The sequence below is a fragment of the Penicillium antarcticum genome (assembly GCF_028974205.1).
Source record: "Penicillium antarcticum strain IBT 31339 chromosome Unknown utg000006l_segment0_segment0, whole genome shotgun sequence".
NCBI lineage: Eukaryota > Fungi > Ascomycota > Eurotiomycetes > Eurotiales > Aspergillaceae > Penicillium > Penicillium antarcticum.
The window spans coordinates 2885477-2906346 of NW_026695304.1; the positions used below are offsets into that span (position 1 = coordinate 2885477).

The window sequence follows — 20870 nt, forward strand, 5'->3', positions numbered from 1 at the left end:
AATCGAAGCCATGGGTGGCCCTGATCCTGACAGGAACTCTCGAGTCAAATTCCAGAGGCGATCTCAGACACTGAAAGATAAAGCTCATGAACTTGCCAAGTTTTGCGATGCGAATGTCTACCTATTCGTCAATCACCAGCGAAAAACGTTTGTCTATAACTCGGTCGAAGATGGGTCGTGGCCCCCTAATGATGAGAGCCTGGTAAGTAAGATGTAGCCCAAGCGAGGTGCCATCAAGCTGAGAGTAGCAGGAACAACAGTACTCCAACCTTGAGCGAACGAACTTCAGCGAAATGGACGAGCCGCACCAACGCTCCAGGGATAACTTGTCTCGATTCACTCAATACTTTTCTATCAGAAGAGAGCTCTTTCGGTCTTTGGAGGACCTCTACAGGGATATGGGCCTCGCCAATGTTAGCGCTGATGAAGAGTCCTCAGGCGCATAATTATGTCCTTTAGATTACGTTCTCTTATGGAATAATGACAGTATAGTTGAAATTTCTTGGTAGTTGCGCCCCGTTTCTGATCGTGTGAAGAAATATATAATATCTCATTGTTGGGGAGAGAGTAGTGAGTGAAGACCGCTTGTTTTAAATTAACTTTTGCTTTTTTTACTGACATTTTGTTCTGTCCATGAAATCTTGTGCGAGCCGTTTTATATGGCGCAGCGTGCCTTAAGAAAGGGCCTTCGCTGCATGTGGTGATTCATTCATGTCAAAATTGCGAAAATGGCACCTCAATCCCCTATTATTCATTATCCTCAAACCGGTGGCTTGACGTATGAGCCCCTTGAATCCAGTTACATAAGGATGATTTTAGAAGCAGACGAGATTGCCTGGCAATACAATATTCTCGCTAGCGCAGCTCACTGGATACTTCTTGCTGGATATTTAGTGATGCCTGGAACGTTCACGTCTCTCCAGAAGTCCGACGCTGTTTACAACAATCTATCCGAAAATGAAGCAGGTGAATTGATTTTGAGCACTATCCAGAATCCTCCGCTTCTCGCGACGGCAATTGTACTGTTTGTCGCAGGCTTGGCGATCATGGGATGGCTATTCTGGGAATATCGCGGGAATTACGTCTGGCTTATCAACCGTATTTTTATGTAGGTTTCACGCTTGGATTCTACAAAACAGTCGCTAATTATATCAGGCCCACACTGTTGAATGCACTAGCGGGTTTACTCACTACGATTATTAACTTATACACTGCTCATGGCGGCGATTGGTCTATCATGGCACTCTTGACTGTGATTACATCTGGCCTTTCCGTTGCTTCCTCCCTAAGTTTGCTCTTTCTTTTTAAATTTGTGAAACTAGGGCGATTAAAACGGGAACACAATCAGATGTTCCACAACTACGATTAACCTCTTCGTGTCTAAGAATTACCGATCCTACGTGCAATGTGATTTCGGGGAAATGATCTGGAAACCGTGAGGAATAAGACATGGTTTCTCTTTTTGTGTACTCTGGGTCATAAATTTGTACTTCAGCCTCTTGAAAGGAAGTGAGAAGATGGATTAATAAAACAAATTCAGTTATCTCGCCGCTTCTTGTGGCTGAACCCCACAGTACATGATCGTATCCAGGTAATGAGGTATCAAATACCAGGTTCGACTATCTGGTTCAACTTGTTGCAAGAATGCGTGCTGTGGATTGTGAGTGTGGGCCTGAAGGAACATTGCAAAGGGGCCGAACCTCGAATAAGTAAGAATACGATGCTGAGCTAATATGCTCTACAAAGTGAATGGCATACTTCGACAGGCTACATCCAGGATTGTAGACCCCAGATTCTTGCTCAGGCCTGTTCAAGGATTTTTGCGATCCACCAAGTCGAAGCAATAGTAACCCGGCTTTTTCACGATCTAATTCCATGGACGTAGGAGCATTCTCAATCATGCTGTCGCCGATGTTTGCTAACCAAGTTAGACTTTGATATGTGGTTTGAGGATTATGATACTGACCTATTTTGATGCTTCCATCAGAACATAAAAGAATATTGTCACAGTCGACATGCCCATGGGCTATCAGGAGCCGCTCATGGATATACTCAAGACCCTTGAGGAAGCTCCGGCAGATGCTTGCTATGTCGATTTCACTTAACTGCACAGCGGGAGTTGAGCTGACTTGCGACAGATTGACTGCAAAGCCATGGTAATTATAAACCAGATGAATGGAGTTGCTATCGTAGAAAGCCTCTACCAGCCCCACCAGATTTTCGTGAAACGCAACTTGAAGTTTAGAAAAGCTAGCAAGCTTATTATCGGCGCTTTTTCTTTTGATCAAGACAGTTGAATATCCAAAGTAGTTGCCGAGGCTTAGCCATCCGCAACCTGCCTGATCGACCTTCCAATTCAAAGAATACTTCTGGGTGGGATGTCCAAGGTGGGGGAAACCATGTCTAGATGGCATTTTAGTATTAAGTTCTCGGCACAAAATGCGATGGAAAACCCACCTCTGAGGAACAAGCCTATCGTGGTTAACGTTCTTGGATTTGCAATAGAAATCATCTAGAGCGATGGCTGTTGGGAAGGGATTATTCAAATCTTCAAGTTGAGACATCCTCGTCATGGGATTGAGTAAGATGTAGGTTGTTGGCGAGGCACCGATGCCGAAGAAGCCCCGTTTTATGGCCTTGCCGTATGATACTACCCATCCGGTGAATATTCATGCATTTTCTTGGGGCGTAAACGTTTGAGTGAATTGAGGTTCACCACCTTCACCGTCTTACGTGTGATATTGGAAGCCACGGGCGGGACGTTGACAGCCAGGTTAGGTTGTGATAGGGCCGTGGCAAAAAGAAAAGCTAGTGGTTTCCCGATTTCAGACCAATTTGCTGACCCTTGGCTGGAAGGGACCTGACACAATACTGGGTAGGAAGGCACAGCCGCCGACACGAAAACAGAGTCGCGGACATGAGTCGCGGACACGGAAGCAGAGTCGCAGACTGACCAAGCATAACCAACTATCCCAACTGGATTAGATCGACCAAATGTGCTCATTCCCCACTACAACAAAAACAGACACTCACCAAAGACACATCAGCCCCATACCCGCCAAAACCAACAATTTAAGTTTGCAGGACTGTTTTGCCACACAAGCACCAGCAGTAGAAGAAAAGTAAACATGTGTCGAGGACATATAAAATCACAGTTAGTATCCGATCCAGTAGGTGAATAAATTTCTCTGTCCTCTCATCAAAATGAAATTTCTCGGCCAAAATTATCTTATGTCTACTCCGGTGGCAATCTACGGTGCAGTGCTTATTTTGACTATGGTCTCATTTGTGTTGTACAGTTTTGCAAAACGCATCTACTTATCTCTGTCAGCTTCATCGCTGTGGTCTTCTCGCATTCGACCGTTCTTACTGAGACATGTAATTTATGCACGATTATATTGGCGCTTCTTGGTATTTGGCTCTACGCCAAGGTCTCATTTGATATTGACCCTTCTTTATTTCACCGGCACTGGCATCTGCAATATTGTTCGGGTTCATTCCATCGAGGATGCTGGAAAGAGAGCTGCGCAGCTTTCGCTCCTTAATCTAATTCCGATGTTTTTTGGTGGTAATTACGAATTCGGTGCCCGGCTTCTTGGGTTATCTCTTCGTTCCTATGCGTTTCTTCACCGTTCTTTTGCGTTAGTGGTGCTTATAGAGGCTATTGTTCATTTTATCATAATTGCTCAGACAAGAGTGGTATCGTGGAAAGATGACATCCAGTTCTATGGACTCCTTGTACGCCCTCCAATCAAAGAAAGCTTGTGCAAATACTAAATGCGATACAGACAGCAAGCTTGACCTTGGCTTTAGTCGTTCTCCCAATTGTCAAGAAAAGGGTCTACGAGGCTTTCCTTGTTACCCATCTGGGGTGTGCTACAACGATGGTTTACGCACTTTGGCGGCATACCCGCGCGACTGAAGGGAAACTATGGTTGTTTCCATTGGCATATACGTGCATGTTCGCCTTTACTGGAGCTTTACAGCTCATTCGTATCATTTATCGGAATATGGTTTTGGGAAAGACCCAAGTCAGGTTGAATTTGCAGCCCCACGTAGGTGATGTTGCATTAATAACACTATCCTTACCTCGACCGTGGGTTGTGCGCGCTGGCCAACGTATTAACTTGGGTGTTCCCCACGTCGGAATCTTTTATATTTTCCAAACACATCCTTTCGCCATCAGTTGGTGGGAAAACAACCTGGAGGGACAGGCAGTTTCTATCTCAATATTGATTCGGCCTCGTTCCGGGTTCACAAAAAGGATTTTTGATCGTGTTGAGCCAAACCGAGAAACTAGAGCTTGGATTGACGGTCCCTTCGGTCCCTCCTCTGTAAATTGGAGTTTAACTGGAGCGGTTAGTGACTATGGGCATATCTTCATGGTCACTACTGGAATCGGCATAGCGGCTCAGCTGTCTTATATTAAGGAGCTTTTGGATGGCCATGACAAGGCGCAGGTCTCCACGCAAAGGGTGTCGTTAGTCTGGCAGTTAGAAAATGTGGGTGATTGGGAAAGCGTGCGTGACTTGCTGCAGGTTCTTGTCAGGCAGGATAACGGATACGTGGGGCCTCACTTCAATCTTTTCAAATTCCCATTACTAACGTTGCACAGATGCTACGTGTTTCAGTCTATGATCCTATACACACAGAATCAGAAACTGAAGTTCAGAACATCGGAAAGAATGGCCTTATTCACGTGCACCGCGGCTATGTAAACTGGGAAGAGCAGTTAGATCGTGAGACAGGGGACCAAATTGGAAATCTGTTGGTACTAGGTTGGTTTCTAGCCCTCTAAGCTAAGGCTGAAACTGATAACGACTAACTTGGAGTGAAGTTTCTGCACAGTCGCAGGTGCGGTATCAAGTCCGCAATTTGGTCAGGGCGCGAGTGAAAAAAGGAGTGGAATTATTTGAAACGGAATTTCAACCATGGAAAAAAGCCGGAGGTTTGAAAGCTTTTCTGAAGCCATGAGTTGGTATCTCTCTACTGTACCGCATAGATCATTTCGAATAACACAGAGCTCCGAGACGGAAAGCTAGCTGCCTACCTGTATCTCGAGAATGTTTCAATGATGTATCAATCAAATACTTATCACTGTGCCACTAGAGATTATTTTATGCAGTATGACATGGTGGGCTCCCGCAGGACTGAAGGCTCCCGCAGGACTAAAGACTCCCGCAGGACCGAAGGCTCCCACAGGACTAAAGACTCCCGCAGGACTAAAGACTCCCGCAGGACTAAAGACTCCCGCAGGACTAAAGACTCCCACAGGACTAAAGGCTCCCGCAGGACTGAAGGCTCCCGCAGGACTAAAGACTCCCACAGGACTAAAGGCTCCCGCAGGACTGAAGGCTCCCGCAGGACTAAAGACTCCCGCAGGACTAAAGACTCCCGCAGGACTAAAGACTCCCGCAGGACTAAAGACTCCCGCAGGACTAAAGACTCCCGCAGGACTAAAGACTCCCGCAGGACTAAAGACTCCCGCAGGACTGAAGGCTCCCGCAGGACTGAAGGCTCCCGCAGGACTAAAGACTCCCGCAGGACTAAAGACTCCCGCAGGACTAAAGACTCCCACAGGACTGAAGGCTCCCGCAGGACTAAAGGTTCCCGCAGGACTAAGGACTGAATGCGTCTTTAGGACTGAAGTCGCTATAGATTTTACATAGAAAAAAGAAGGAGATCACTCCAGCATATAAACATATTCCTCATGTGTGTAATTTCCTTAGGCTTTAACTAGCTTTTCCATCTTCCGAACTTCTAATTCGGATGCCTAAAGGCAAAGATTTAAAGTAGTGTCGTTTCAAACTCCATGCTCCGCCTGGGTTTGCAAGGCGTAGGAATTCGTCCTTTTCATTGAATCAGCAACGTTTCGGAGACATAATAAGGCTAGTAATACTCACATCTACCAGTTGCTCAACACTTGTATCTTCGTTGGTTTTTTGCACAAATGTATGAGCCAGCTTTGAAAGGGACAACGTGTTTATGCCAGAGCTTGCCTCGAGGAACGTGATTGTTCTGTCATTGAGGGACATTACAATGGACCCAATAGCTTGAAAGTCCTTCTGGAACATACTGGAGGCTTGGCTGTTCAATAAACATTCTCCAATATTTGCTTCTCTTGGGTTAGACAGGTTTTAAGTTGTGTAGAGAACACATACCGAGTTTAACTTCGCCTTGCCAGGTAAGGAGAATATTGCTGAAATCTAACAGGCCATATGATGTCCGCAAAGCCGAATGAATGAATTTCAGACCTTCCAGAATTTCTTTGCAAGTTGTTGCTATGTCTGCTTCGGTGAACTGAACAGTTCCTGCAACACAACCAAGACTGACTGCCAAGTGCTCATACTCATAGATCAAATGAACTGTGACTTCAGATTGGAAGTAATCAATCAAGGATACCAGATTCCGATGACTAGCAAATTTTAGTCCTCGAATATGCCTTGATTTGTGGGTACCACAGTCCTTGATGAGATAAACTGGGAGATTTTCCGTATCTTTCAAAGCTACCATGCCTCGTCCGGCTTGGTCAATGCTGAATACCTTATGGTACTCGTCGAGTGTGCTTTCCTTGGAAGTGGCAAGAGATTCGCCCTGTTTATCTGACTTGATGGGGATCCCCAACCGGGTTGAATGGTTCTTCCCAAATACCTTTCTCGGCCAGTTTGTTGAGCCCCCCGTGCTGTTATCTATATCGCTTGCATCGAAATCGTACTGCTCCGCGTTTGCAACTCCTCTCTGGGACCATAATCGATTGGGCAGGATGGTCTCCCGTTTGGAGCTTGAGTCCATTTGGCAATCGCTTTGTTGTAGCCCTCGGGCTTTAAAGGGAATATTTGGTGGTTGGTTGCTTGACGAACTTTCGGCTTTTGCTTTTCGCTGAGAGAATCGACAGTGAGTTCTAACGAACACAGTTCCGTGGCTCGGATCCAAATTTATGGACCGCTCCCGGCTTAGATAATACTTTTATTATTGGATATCAGCGCCTTGTTTCGTGATTCCGCGGACATCAACTCGCTGGCAGGCCCCCCTAGCCAAGTTTATTGCCACGGCCTACCGAGCGGTCCAGAGTCTCGAGGCTTGGCGCCGATCTGTGAACCCAAAACAGTGTCGCAGCACCATTTAAGACCCGATTTTGCCGCTCACTGTAGAAAAGCAAAATGGACGTCTCCAGTAATTTTCTCGGGCACCGGACCAATCACCTTGCCTCCCAAAGACTCCAATTCTACCGAGGCTGTGCTGTCATCGAATTCCAAAACTTAGAATTTGAAACAAATTCCTTACTTGGAAGCCGGATGTTGGATGAACATAACGTTGACAGAATCCTCAAAATTTTTGAAATTGAGGGTTGCGGCAATTTAGAGCCGGAACACAGAGTTGCTGCTCTCATAAGCCAGGAAACATTGTCAAAGGCGCTTTCGCTATCAAACATCGCACGCGAGTCACTTTTGGATCCAACAAACCATTTGCAGCTGTTCCTCGAAAATGACGCGCAAGTAACCTGTATATACGGGAGGCACCGCTTGAAGGCTGCTGAAGCATTCGGAGAAACAAAGTGGTTGGTGGATATATATCTGGATGGTACGTAAAAATGAGGATCTTAATCGGAATGTTTCTTAATGTGATAGCAGTCATTCCTTCAGACGCTCTTGCTCAACTTAGAGAAGAATCGATGAAAAGTCTTGAACTCACTGATGGCGAAATATATCGCACACTCAGGCTATATCAGATATCGCAGAACAAAGCACAGGAAAGAAAATGGCAAGCGAAGCTGAGATCTGATGGGCGACGCCAAGATATTCGGCGCTTGCAGCGTGATGAAATTCTTGTTGGAATACTTGACAGCCTTTTACCATTTGTGGGACTGTGGAGGCCCATAAAGTCAACGCAAATTGAAAGAATGCTTGGGCTAAAATGCCCGGAGGTAAAGTGCCAATCGCTTCCTTCTAGCTCACTTGTCCTGCTAATTGAAAAAGCTTTTATATCATTATCTGAGTCACATACATGAAAGATGGTCTCGGGTTTTTGATGGAGAAGCCGCGTCATTTGTAGACCCGATTTCTGTTCATTTGGTTGAAGGACTGATGCCTCAGACCTCTCTTAGCGATCAGCGCCGAATTGCCAGTCTTGTTGAGTCACATCAGATTTTTCCCTTAGTTACTGGAGCTGGGGATCGAGGGACTTTGCGAGACCGTCTTCTCTCAACACCTGGGAGGATCATATCATTGAATACCCTGGCTCAAGACTCACTGTTTCTTGAAGAACCGGCAAAAGCACTTCGTTGTCTCTTTCCTAATTTTACAGGAAGCCTCAATAAAGTCATGCGCCGTCAGTGGGGTCTAGTGGGAACTCAAAGAACACTGGAAATCCAGAAAACCGAGCATGTATTCGAAGCCACGCAAAGCTCCGCCAACTCTTTTTCACTCTGTATGATGCAGCTTTGGCTTTTTGCATTCCGGCACTTTATCCATCAACGGCGTCGCACAAAGAGTAACAGGCGCAATTTTGGATGGTCCACAGAGGACCACAGCTTGACAAAATTAGCAAACCTGGCTGATCGCTTGGGATTCAAATCAGATGAGATTACCACGCTGCTTCAGGAAGACATGTACCAAAACATTGCCAAAGGATTGATTGAATCTCTATGCAGAGAAGATTTCTACATTATCCAAGAGAGTCGAGTACAATTGTTGTCAAATCAGATGCGTAAATTTTTGCGAAATCTTCCAAGATATTCCGAAGAGGATCTTGAGGCAGCGGAGTTCACAACGGATGATACTGAAAAACGGGCCAAGAACAGATACAACAGCCCAGTGCATGACCAGTACGAGCATCAAAGAAAACATCTTTTTTTGGATCGAGTTCTTGGACAAGATCAGCCAGCTGCACAATATCCGACTTCCCTTGGCGTAACAAGAGAGATTCTGTGCTGCTTCTTTGGCCATGAGATCCAAACAAAGACATCGAGTCAGCCAGGCAGAGCTCCGGAGACCTCTGCGTTCCAAGATACTCTTGAACCTACGGGTGATGATAATATGACGATGGATGCTTCAGTTGCGGCAAGTCCTTCCATAAACGAGAGCCTAATCGGACAAATGGATGCGACGCTCGAGAACAGGCAATCAGCACAGATGGATACAGAAGAGCCACTGCCAGATCAGTCTTCCAGTCGGTATTCCCGAAGTCCAAATGTGCCTACCACACCAGTGGATGATCCAAGTGAGCCAGTCGAGATTGAACCTTACCCAAGTGGAACACCAGATGCTCCACCACTACTCGCCCCTGGCTTTGAAGTTCCGTCTTGTAATTGCCTAATGGAGACGAAGAACTACCTTTCTGTGCGGCGAAAGGTTCCTGAGATTCTCAAGATATGGTTTCAGTCACAACGAGAGGTGATCGTAATCTTTCTTTTTGAATCGCGGGCCTATTTCAAATTTAGCTTGGTAGGTGGAGTCAACCTGCGATTGGTGTTACAAGACCTTTCTAGGGAGCACATTTTCATAGTCATCAATGAGTTCGGTATTGAAATGCCGGACATAAACAAGACATATGAGGAGGCATTGAAAGAGCGTTTGTTACTGGTTAGCAAAAGAGATAACCCAGCTCAAGGGAAGAATGAGGTTGGAATGATCTCATTGGACAAACTGCGAGAGTATGTCTTTAAATATGATATCCATACGGGAAAGAGAAAGGCTACTTTAAACGAGGAACCCCGCAAGCGCCATGCAGGAACAACAAAAGACCCTTCGGAAGAGATCTGATGCTGTGGATATTTGTCCTGTTCTTTCATTTTTACATGCCCCTACCAATCAGATTATTTGCCTCTCAGATCTGCAGTAAGCCTCGAAATGCAAAGTCTCAGGCCATAGCTGAAGACCCTATGAATTGTCGCACTTTGCTTGAGAATGTAGTTTTGTGAAGGTATGCGAGTGAAAACAGTAAATTCAAGAGTGCAAACGTGATAACATTCCGAACTTGGGGCAACCGCCTGGACACGACTACATATTTCAGGCATTCAACAATCTATTGATTTAAGCCAAAATGTCTACTGTACAGTTAAAATTATACAGGATATAATATCAAGAGCATGAAGTCGCAATGTTCCTGTAGTATTATGAAGCGCCCGCCGGATTTGTCATCATTTTCTAAGAGGGCATCAGAATGCCTTCTTTTGATGAGCTCGTTCCTTCCTCTTGAAGCTGTATATTGATATCCTGAATTGAATGAGTGAGTGAACCTGCTTCAAATACTGACTCGATACCTACCGTAGGGTGGTCCGAAGGAAATGTGGACTGAATAAGACGTAGACCCCCGTGACGTGAGCGGCGAATGACGATGACATGGACAACCTCTAGCCCAAACCATTGTGCCAGTCTCGTAAGTGCTCGAGGCATGATCCAAGAAGGGGTATGCGGTAGCAGTAATCCTTCTATATAAATAAGGAGATTGTTTGGAAGATAATATTCTTGTTCTGGCGTAGAACAGATTTACTATACTTTAAATGTCGACGGAAGAGAGGCGAGGTATTTTTTGTCTTTTTCTTGGTTCCTCGCATTACTGCGGCTATCTTGGAACATACGGGGCCGAGGGGCCAAAATTAGGTTCAGGACCTTGTGGTACCTTGGACACTAAAACCTGTGCCGCAGTGTACCGGAAAGTGTGTCGCAGAGTGTGCCGGGAAGTGTGTCGCAGGCTTTTTGCCACACATTGTTATAACATATAAAACTATTCATAAATTTAGTAGAGGATATCGTGGCTTTTTATCTTACAGTACCTTCAGCTCCCACAGAGACGGAAAGAACAAGAAAGAAAATGCATCTTTTTTTCTGTGTCCCTCTCATTGCCCTCTACTTTTGTGCATGCCTTGGTGGTACCCTTGAGGTGATTGATTACGATGGCCAGTGTGTAATGTGGTCTGTCCACAACCATGGCTGCACGGGATATTCTGCGCCTTTTGGATTAATTGACGGAAGTGACTGTTCGCGTGAGTAAGGACTGCATACACTATATGGAGCACGGTATTAATTCCCGCTTTTCTTCTCGATTCAGACTTGAGCGAAGTTGAAGACGGAACACGCGAGAAAAAAACCGTTCTTAACGTTGATGCTTGTGGCACGGAGGACGGCGAACCAGTTGCATGGATTACGGTGAATGAAACCGGTCTCGTCACGTTCTCCAATAAAAATGGAGCTAAGACCGCATGCACCTTGAATGACGGACTTAAGGTTGGTAGCAGTTGTGATGCTACCAACTCGGCATCTTCATCTGTTTCTCATCTGTGTCCTACATCATCAATTACTAGCTCAGGGCCTTCCTCTATTCCAAATTCTGCGGGACCTACCCCCAGCCAGGAGACTATTTCTTCATCCGATTCCGTCAAAGGTTCTGGATCTTCGTCCACTTTGGGGTCTTCATCAAGCACACTATTTAGTGAGACCCCACCTCCAAGTCCATCGGGCTCGCTCGGTTGTGGTGGTCCTGTGTTGCATTAAATGGGTTTCCGGGGAACCAAGACTGCTTTCATGAACTAGTTAAGCTGGTTGGTCCTTGATGTGCTGAACTTGAACTTTTTGTTATTCCAGTCTGCTGAGATTGTTTGTTATCTTTGATATTCTTGATATTCTTTGAATTAAACTTGAAGTTTCCTTTGCTCGCGAACTCACGTATCCCAATAATACAGTATAATGTACTATTATCAGACTTGACGATCGCCCTTCTCGGGTAGACATTCTTGCCCATCTTGGGTCCTTTTTATGTCCCTCCAACTAAAAGACCTTTAGGCAGGGACCTAATCCACTCGTTGATGTCGCCTAGTATGCGACCATCTTGTGCAAATGGCGTAACACAGTGGAGCATTTAGTAATCCTCAGAAGGTGCAGTACAGATCTAGTAATCTTCTGCCACGTATTTTCATCTGCACGACACAGAAAGCTCTTGCGAGAGCTGCATGATGAGATTGAAATGTGGCTCCGTATCGCGTTCGATGTAGGTTATTATAGAAGAAACATATACACCTTATACTTTGGAAAAGCTTACACCTATAAGCGCTCATACCTTTAAGATGCGGGACTGATCTAGCATCCAATTCATATCTGAGCTTGTGCGGAACCATTATCTTTATGCGAAAGCTCTTGTGCAGAACTAGACATTGCACGAGCTTTTATGATTGATCATTCTGCAATCTTTCAGAGACACATGGCTCGTTATTGGTTTGGAAAATATAATGATAAGATAAATGCACAGCTGTCCTATAAATAACGGTATGGCTAGACATATGGTAATCAAAGTCACTTCACATCATCTCAATTTTATTTTCACAGGCTTTCTAGTATACGCTCAGCCTCTAGGCTCAGCATCTGGCAATCACCAAGTTGTATGAGCTCTTCCATAAATGCATCCTCATCAGAGGTTTGGATGTCGTCGATGTCGGTCAATACAGGCTTGCCGTAGCAGCCTTCTGGATTGGACATTGTCCTTTGAGCCCGGTCATCTTGGTACGTCTTTGTAGCCTCACACTCAGACACGCGCATTCTTTTTCGGTCGGCCAATATAGGCGTAAGACAGTCCTCAGAAATTGTTTCTATATCGTGCCTTTCATCCCAATCATTTAGAGGCACAGGTTCAGCCTGCCACTTCCTTTTTCGCTTGACACAATTCGAGCGCGGCTCCTCAATAGAGTGTGAATCAAACATGTGGCGACGAAGATGGGACAGATCTTGATACTCCTTCTTTTGACAACATGGGTGTGGGCAGAAGACAGCTGTCAAAGGGTCCAGAGAATCAAAATGCTTGTCGATGTGGTTTAAGAGAGTTGCTTTGGATATCCATTGCTGGAACCTCTCGTCTGGGGCTTTTCCTTTGTCGCCTAAGCAGAATGGGCAGAAGCCAGGGGCAACAAGTGTATAGCGAAATGTCAAAATACCACATCGAGGCTGAAGATTGTCGAGGTGGCTTCGGCAATGGTTTGACCATGCGTCTTCGTCACAGACTACCTCCGCACAGAGATAGCAAAACTGAACAAAGTTGCGTTTTACGCGTCGATGGGCACGTTTTTCATTTCTGTATCGTTGCTGGTATTGTGGTCCACCTAAAGACCTTCTTTTACACTGTAGGATATGTTTTGCTCTTCCCTGCATCGCGATACTAGTTTGATTAGCACTAGCAACTCACTTTAGATGGTTAGTCGTGCTTACTCGAACATAGATGTGGAACAGACTGGACATTGGCCGTCTTCAGGAAGCATATTTGGGTAGTAAACGACGCGCTCTCTCGATGTGCAGAGCGCAACCATGTCCCGTAGGCACTGTTGACCAATGTTGCTATCCAGCGTTGTTTTCGTAAATAGGAAATCTCTGAGGCGGGCTCGTTCCGGTAGGTACTTTTTGTATATGTCGAATACTGGTGTTTTATCCCGCTCTGAGAAATCATTGCCGGAAACATATTCTTCGTACGCAGAATCCCACCACCTTTGAACAAAGTCTTTCTTCCAAGCCAGCAAGAGCTTCGCTTTCTTGTTATAGAGCTGCGTACGTTCAATGGCAAGTTGTTCATGAAGCCTAGGTTTTCCAGCAATCCTAGAGGTCAATGACGCAATGTTCTCGTTTATCCTCTTGATATCATCCCTCTCTCTAAATGCAGTGATAGCAGCCGCATCGAGTTGCTGGGGAGCGTTAGGGTCTCGGTGGTGAGCCATGCTTTGCTCCATATCCCGGCATTCGTAGTCGGGCTCTAAGTCGTAAAATAACGCCTGGATATCCAGCGACTTAACAGAGGATTGGTATTTGATATAGGTATCATGGTTTTGATGGTCAAGCGCTTGGCCCCGTGTCGCCTCGGATGCCTTTGCTAGACGAGTTTAGTCAGAGTTCTATCACTGACAATGAAGGAATGCTCACGGTCAATGCGGTTCGCTACACCACCACGAATCCCATGCACGCGTAATACATCTCTGAAGCACTCCCGACGAGCCAGACTCGTAAAGTTGTGTCGCAATGAAGAGAACGTCAATGCTCCATTTTGTTTGGGTCCTTCCGGCGTAACCATTCGAAAAAAAGGAGTATCTCTCACACTCTCCTCCCACTTGAGCGTATATGATTCTCTACCCTTGGGGGGCTTTACATTGAGAACCTCCGCTACAGTACTGAGGCCTTTGAAAGCACCGTCAGCTATGCCATGCACTATCACCCAAAAAACAAAATTCATCCCAAGAACTGGATGTTCTCTGAACCAGTTCCTAGGCCTTGTGTGCTCTGAATTAGCTCTTCGGGGTTGACTATAGTGTAGATATGGCTGCGGTCTTACAAAATTGTATCGTCGCGACAACGCCATCCTTTCAGAAACTCTGGATCGATTGTTACCCAACGTTTGAGAGAACCAGTTTGAGGGCTCCATTTGACATTCAATGTGATATGCTGTTATCATTAGCATAATATTCGATGGCATAGGCCAAACACAAACCCTGTAGTATAAACATTCGTTGGTGTTGCGATAAGCACTTGACTCAACCACAGCACCCGCCCTAGCACCAGATCCAGAAAACATTGCGAGAGCACTTCCAGTCTGGACACGTGCCCTCTCGTGTCTGTAATCGTGCCAATCGTTGCCAAAAAGACCGCGAAGAAGATATTCTATATCCTTAGCTGTGACTGTGGAGCGTTCTCGCGGCTTCGTCGGTAGATTGTACTTGGCTGTCAAATCTGTCCTAATGAACTTCAAAACATTAGAATAATTCATAGAAAGCCAGTGCATAGGTCTTACATTCAGGACATCATCCTTGATTTCACGAGGAAGTGAGCGAGAGGTTTCTCGCTCCCATCTCGAAGTGAAGCTGATAAGATTTAGACAAGCAGTCTTCTGTGAAGGAAGGTTTTTTCTTGTTGCAACATAATCCTCCGCAAAAGATTTCAAGATTTGCGGAGTTGGGTCTGGTTCATCTTTGGAAAAGTTGGCATCGGCCGCTTCGTTTCGAGAAAGTCTCCATCTGCTAAATATTAATGTGCGCCTATCAACTACAATCAGACAACTTACAGAGCCCAGTTCAAGACAGATTTATCATATTTGTTGACTGTAGCAGGTGCTAGCGCTTTATGGCATATAACGTTGTCCTCTCTTTCTCGCTCGGTCTGATACTCGTGAGTGAAGCCACGTGATGCGGCAAGTGCAACACGCTCATCGAGAGCTCTCTGGAGATCTTTAGGGAACATAGTCTTGAACGCTAGGGGAAAGAAAAATATAATGACAAGCCGGAATCAATGCCTCGGTCATGTATTTATCACCTTGGGTACTTATGCGGAGGGACATCCATCATCTTGTCACCAGTTCTCACCCCTTTCTCACCCCGTTCTCACCTCTATCACCTCGGTCTCCAGAATTCTCACCCATATCACCCGCACTCACCCTAAGACAATTTTTTTAATTACTTTAATTTTCAGGGCGCCTCGAGAATTGGCCGCGTAGAGAAATGGGCTTAAGTACGGCTGAGCGGACGGGAAGCCCTGTTCTCCACACCTTGTGGTCGTATGTGCTTTAATCCCAGCCGCAGCTCGTCATGTAGATTATTTCTCCCGTGCTGTTAGGAGAAAAATGGACCTCAGTTCCACTGTTATTCTGTAGATCCTCCACATCCGAGACAATACCACGATTGTTTAGCCAGTACTATACGGAAAACTTGTACGTCTAATCTCTTCTTCTAGTTCTTGGATTTTCACTTTTTCCTCTACTTTGATAGTGAAAACCCTGGGCCGCCCCGGAGAAATCCCGCGCCGGGCTCAATTGGCTCTAGCGCGGAAATTCTCAACAAATATAATCGGCCCGCGCCAACATCTCCTTCTCCCTTTTCTTTTCTCTCCATCTACAGTTTACATTTCGATGTAAATCAATTGGGGCTCCACATTGTGGCTTGCTGAAGGTTACTCTATGGCTTCGGCCTAAGTGGGTTTCTTTCCGTTCCCGGCCCTGGAGAGGAACGTCGCTGCTTTTTCCTAAACGCTCTCTACGCTGGTTATTCCCCCTCCGGGAATGCCTAGGGTGTTGTCCGGTGAGAAGGCGTACACTATTTTCTACATACATGTGATATTCTAGCGAATATCTACAACACAATCAATGCACTCTATTTGCAATATTAATTTTCCCTGATGCTTCCTCTTGAAACATAAAGGTCACTGAATTCAACCGGTGGACAGGATTCAAGCCAGGGCCCCCCCTGATACTCCATAGACCTTAGACCAAGAATTCGAATTCATTTAGTCGGAAACCCACAGACAAGTTGGTGTTCCCATGGGCCTAGACCTCATCATACTAACGCATGTGTCATAGTCAATAACTTCGCCATATCTACCCCGTTTTCCGAACAGCTCATTATTGACCTCCGATGTCGTCTACTTCCGATTTTACATTGCTTCATTTTGGGACAACCTCTATGGTCCTGCATTGATGCTTAACGACCACTTTCCCGCTATTGACTATCACCGAGGATGAACCCAATGTCACTGCCCGCGTGATCGTTGTCAACCAAAACAGTGAAACAAAACAAAAAAATTCTCGAAACTGTCAGTTTACTATCAAAATGCCCGGGGAGGAATTCCGACGGTAGATCGACATGGATATGGTTCCTTCTGAGGTCTGTCCAATCAGGGTCTTTCCGGCAGCAGATGGCCGGCCTCAATTAGCATCCATCCCTGTCCTTTCAGAACGGAATTCATTCCACATTCAATTATTATATGCCTTGGAAACTACTAAATGGCTAGCCATATACTGAAAAGTTTCGGATTTGTTAGATAAATCTGTCAGCCAGTCGTTACCAACATGGCAACTTCCGCACAAAATCATTGCAAGACGTGCCGACCGAGACAGTGTCTTCTGGTTGTCCCCTGCTCTGTCACGCTTCGTCAATGGTCCACTGTACAATCCCCCCACACCCCCCCCCCTTCTAGCCACATTTCCATCCAGGAGTCTGTATTTACCTCAAAGACCTCTCATCTTACGTCGAAATGGACATGCCGGAGAACCCAGAATCCAAATCCCACCACAATGCACTTCCTGTGAGTAGAATTGAGAAGGATGGTTTATCCAAGTCGCAAATCAACACCGCCGGCCCCAAAATAGATGGCAATGCACCAAACAATGTCAGAGAGACTCTTTTCATGATTGCGATCACCTTGACCCAACTGGTTCAGATGATTCCACTCGGTGCCGGTATAAATTCAGGCCTTTCAATTGGGTAGTCGCTAGGTGCGACAGATGTCCAGTCTGTGTGGATTGTTGCATCGTACGCTTTGACCCAAGGAGCGTTCGTTCTCATCGGTAAGCTTTCCCTTTATCACACACCTCATTAAACTAAGACAGCTCATTAGATGGCCGCCTGGGAGCTGTATATGTTCATAAGAATATATTCTCAATTGGTTGTATCTGGTGGGTTGTTTGGGCCCTGTGTGGAGGATTCGCAGACAACTTGGTGTCCATGTGCTTCATGAGAGGGCTGTGTGGAGTTGGCGGCGGTCTGATGATTCCGAACATTGTGGCATTGCTAGGCATCACCTTCCCACCTGGAAGGAAGCGGAACCTTGGCTTCGCACTATTCGGGGCAATGGCGCCTGTCGGTGCGGCGGGTGGTTCTCTGGTCTCTGCAGTTATCGTCTAGGTGACAGAGTAGAAATACTTGTTCTTTATGCTGTGAGAACGCATTCCTCCGGAATTGAAGTTTTCATTTGCTAAAATGTTCCCTCGAAGTGGGCTATTAGGCTTCCTGTTTATGGGACTGCGATTATCTCTGTTCCTCCCGATGAGCTTGTGGATCCGAATGGTTCAGTGGATTGGATTGGAGCTTACCATGGAGTCGGCGGACTTATTTTGTTCAATTCTGTGTGGAATTAAGTTCCACCAACGGAAATTTTATGAAAACCTGAAGTCTATCAGGTTTGCAGCCAAGTCCCCCTTGTTGGTTGGAACAGCCCCTACGAGTTCGCCTTTCTGATCCTGTCGATTATTCACTCTGGTGCATTTTCCTTCTGGGAAATGAAGATGGCCAAAGAGCCGATACTGCCGTTTAATATATGGAAAGCACCTTCTTTCAGCTTTCTTATGCTCACCATATTCTTCTCATGCATGAGTTTGGGTATCTACTTTTGGTACATGAATGTGTATGTGATTACCATTCGGGGAGACAGCCTCATCAAGTTTGGGGTTCAGTATCTTCCTCTGACAATCGTGGGTTATGCAAATGCATTTTTCGCAGCATGGGTGTGTCTGGCAATGACCGCCATCAATATTCTATTGGCCACTTTTCCAGAACACCTAACATATTGGGCAATGGCTTTTCCAGCCATGTTTCTATCTGCGTTCACAATCGATTTGATTGTCACAGGCGCTCAAATCATCGCTAGTAACACATTATCAATCAAGCATCAAGTTGTTGCAGGGTCCTTAGTCGGAAAGTTGCTCAGTTACGGTATGAGCACCGGGCTTGGATTTTGCTGGTACCGTGGAGGTAAACACATTTGACAATGGGAAGGGTCTTCTTCAAGGTTATCATTGTGCTGCCTATCTGGCTGTGGGCTTAGCTGTCGCTTCTCTAATCATGGCTATGGTATTCATCCGCATCCCTAGAGATACACGGGAGGGCTGAGTGACGAAGATAGGGCAGAATAAGACCTCCAACAAAGATTATGTGTAATCTGTGTTGAAAGTATTGCATAGTGCCATGCACAAGCGTACTCTTCGTCCAGCTTTGTTATTGGTTACTTAGGTTGTCTCCACGCCACCTATAACCCCCCTTTGGTTTCTCTACGAGATAATGGTACTTGAAAATCTCTCTTAAACTCTAGAGCGTTGGATCCATTCTGTCTAAACAGTAGTGCAACAGAGGTCATGAGTCTCTCCAGATCCCACGCGATAAATTGACAATCTTTGAACAACTCCAACCCGAGGCACATGTGACTAACAAGAGAACGGAGGTAATGCACAGGCAAACTCAAACCGGTACCTATGTATGAAGGGCTACGCTTGCTATGAGCGTTTCATGCAGAAAATGTTCCGCACTTGATCAATGGCGCTGCCCATAAGCTGGTGGTGCGTCTTGTACTCACTCGCTGCATTGCTCTATAATCCGGACACTAATTCGTTGCCATAGACTTTACAGGCTGTCAGGAATATTTAAACATACATATCCAATGTGATAGGGTAGCTCATTGATTGGTGGCTATCTCAAATAAACCTTGTATTCGTAGCAAAAAAAGAATACACTAAATTGTATCAATCCAACACGCCAAGCAAGTCATGAGTCCACCCGAGCCAAACGAAAATTCACAACACAGCACTTCAATCATAATATCTGGCTACCACTCCCCCAATGATAGGCTGCTCGCCAATTTCACTTCGCGCCTCACCTTTGTCGACCCCCTTCGCAACTCTAGCTTTCACCCACTCCCCAGCAGTAATGCCGACCGCACTTTGGTCGGGCGTTTGATCATACCCTAAACGGTGCAGTAATTCACTCACAACCGGTCGCAACTCAAGATTGTCCTCAGGTCGAACAAAGTATAGAACACCTAAACGGTCGATATCCCTCTGGTCTGGAGGAGGCGCGACTACCCGATGTATACTACTCTCAAGGAACCCATTTGTGAGGAACTGAAGTGAGTCGGCAAGGTTCACTGTAATGCTCTCTGGGTAGGGTTTCACCCATTTCCACTCGCCTTCCGGGGTACGAACCTGCAGCGCAGCAACTGGCTGTCGGAATAGCAAGGTCAGGCTGCCGAAGTCTGTGTGGCCTTTGGACCAAATTCCGGCAGCCCTCTCATTCTCCTCCTCGCTCCGGCGGTGATACTTCATGTACCGCAGGTGGCAGTCACTTTTCTCCTCATAACGGTGTACATTGAGGAAATAGTCTTCAGGGAGCTCGATAATGATAGCCAACAGTATGAGAAGTTTACGAACAATATTTTCGTGGATGTGACGTGCGAAACTCTCAATGATCGGACGGTTTTGGCTCACGATATCTGGCTGTGGCCGTTCAAGGGCAGGGATGAATTTTGGAATGTTGAAGATTTCTGTTTTGTCGAACACCCCGGGACTGATTTCCTATTCAAAGGGTCAGAGCTTTATCTTTGAACATCACGGTGTCTATTTTTGCATACTCGAAGACCCGTTGGCTTATACCCGTTGTAGTCACCGTTTTCCAGCTCTGCACGGAACTTCAACTTCTCCTCAATTGGAAGCTTGAAGATCTGCTGACCAATAGAGAATTGCTGGTCAACATCTTCTTGCGATAAGCCGAAGTTGGTGATGTAGAAGAAACCTAGAGACAAGTAAGTATGTAAATTACGACGGAATGGTTTCGCAGTACTAACCGATATTTTGAATGGCATCGAAGAGCTGTGTGGCTAACCGAGTCTTACCACCAGGCAGGTCAAATTGAGATAGATCCAATGTGGCAAGGTCCGCCCAGTCCACTAGATTCAAGTAATAAGTTACTCAACACTACTATGTCACGGCCCATGCTTGACTAGTTGTGTATAACATAGAGAAACTTACGATCGAGAGAGGTCTCTGGGACCTGGTGGTAAGTTGGAATTTCGGTGCTTGGGCCGATTGTGGCTGGGGTTTGAGCTAATGTTGCCATGGCGAAATAATGCCAGAAGCGGATTCACGGAACAAAATATTGTGACAAGCAATGTTAGCAAGGCAGTATTGTTGTGGAGTTTTCAAATATACGAGGAATGCGCGTTTTTATTAAAGCTTCAATGTTGAGGGCTTGGCGATAAGCTCAGAATTGACAACCAAAAAAATGCAATAGCTTAGTCCAATCGGTCAATTTCTCACTGTCCGTAAAGCAACTCTCATATTTGACATGCAAGCTCGTCTCGAGCTTTGGT

General features: G+C 45.8%; 10 protein-coding genes across 10 annotated transcripts; 6 read left to right on the top strand and 4 right to left on the bottom strand.

Moving 5' to 3' along the window:
* Window positions 1–10: 10 nt before the first annotated feature.
* N7508_007169 (uncharacterized protein) lies at window positions 11–446 on the top strand (the record flags this gene model as incomplete). The annotated part of the gene is made up of 2 exons (XM_058465233.1): window positions 11–202; window positions 252–446. The coding sequence occupies 2 exons, from the start codon at window positions 11–13 to the stop codon at window positions 444–446; spliced, it is 387 nt and encodes a 128-aa protein (XP_058319086.1).
* Window positions 447–728: 282 nt separating this feature from the next.
* N7508_007170 (uncharacterized protein) lies at window positions 729–1369 on the top strand (the record flags this gene model as incomplete). The annotated part of the gene is made up of 2 exons (XM_058465234.1): window positions 729–1108; window positions 1156–1369. 2 exons carry the CDS (start codon window positions 729–731, stop codon window positions 1367–1369), a joined length of 594 nt encoding a protein of 197 aa, XP_058319087.1.
* Window positions 1370–5126: 3757 nt separating this feature from the next.
* N7508_007171 (putative proline-glycine rich protein) lies at window positions 5127–5669 on the top strand (the record flags this gene model as incomplete). The annotated part of the gene is made up of 1 exon (XM_058465235.1): window positions 5127–5669. One exon carries the CDS (start codon window positions 5127–5129, stop codon window positions 5667–5669), a length of 543 nt encoding a protein of 180 aa, XP_058319088.1.
* Window positions 5670–5725: 56 nt separating this feature from the next.
* On the bottom strand, window positions 5726–6792 carry N7508_007172 (uncharacterized protein; the record flags this gene model as incomplete). Its single annotated transcript, XM_058465236.1, has 3 exons — window positions 5726–5773; window positions 5904–6115; window positions 6162–6792. 3 exons carry the CDS (start codon window positions 6790–6792, stop codon window positions 5726–5728), a joined length of 891 nt encoding a protein of 296 aa, XP_058319089.1.
* Window positions 6793–8321: 1529 nt separating this feature from the next.
* N7508_007173 (uncharacterized protein) lies at window positions 8322–9761 on the top strand (the record flags this gene model as incomplete). Its single annotated transcript, XM_058465237.1, has 1 exon — window positions 8322–9761. The coding sequence occupies one exon, from the start codon at window positions 8322–8324 to the stop codon at window positions 9759–9761; it is 1440 nt and encodes a 479-aa protein (XP_058319090.1).
* Window positions 9762–10145: 384 nt separating this feature from the next.
* Window positions 10146–10394, bottom strand: N7508_007174 (uncharacterized protein; the record flags this gene model as incomplete). Its single annotated transcript, XM_058465238.1, has 2 exons — window positions 10146–10199; window positions 10266–10394. The coding sequence occupies 2 exons, from the start codon at window positions 10392–10394 to the stop codon at window positions 10146–10148; spliced, it is 183 nt and encodes a 60-aa protein (XP_058319091.1).
* Window positions 10395–10812: 418 nt separating this feature from the next.
* N7508_007175 (uncharacterized protein) lies at window positions 10813–11492 on the top strand (the record flags this gene model as incomplete). Its single annotated transcript, XM_058465239.1, has 2 exons — window positions 10813–10984; window positions 11050–11492. The coding sequence occupies 2 exons, from the start codon at window positions 10813–10815 to the stop codon at window positions 11490–11492; spliced, it is 615 nt and encodes a 204-aa protein (XP_058319092.1).
* An 822-nt stretch (window positions 11493–12314) lies between these two features.
* On the bottom strand, window positions 12315–15203 carry N7508_007176 (uncharacterized protein; the record flags this gene model as incomplete). Its single annotated transcript, XM_058465240.1, has 7 exons — window positions 12315–13143; window positions 13194–13845; window positions 13896–14233; window positions 14302–14411; window positions 14458–14709; window positions 14758–14980; window positions 15028–15203. The coding sequence occupies 7 exons, from the start codon at window positions 15201–15203 to the stop codon at window positions 12315–12317; spliced, it is 2580 nt and encodes an 859-aa protein (XP_058319093.1).
* Window positions 15204–16988: 1785 nt separating this feature from the next.
* N7508_007177 (uncharacterized protein) lies at window positions 16989–17638 on the top strand (the record flags this gene model as incomplete). The annotated part of the gene is made up of 3 exons (XM_058465241.1): window positions 16989–17193; window positions 17239–17301; window positions 17352–17638. 3 exons carry the CDS (start codon window positions 16989–16991, stop codon window positions 17636–17638), a joined length of 555 nt encoding a protein of 184 aa, XP_058319094.1.
* A 1676-nt stretch (window positions 17639–19314) lies between these two features.
* N7508_007178 (uncharacterized protein) lies at window positions 19315–20617 on the bottom strand (the record flags this gene model as incomplete). Its single annotated transcript, XM_058465242.1, has 4 exons — window positions 19315–20076; window positions 20133–20293; window positions 20346–20447; window positions 20530–20617. 4 exons carry the CDS (start codon window positions 20615–20617, stop codon window positions 19315–19317), a joined length of 1113 nt encoding a protein of 370 aa, XP_058319095.1.
* Between the last annotated feature and the right edge of the window lie 253 nt (window positions 20618–20870).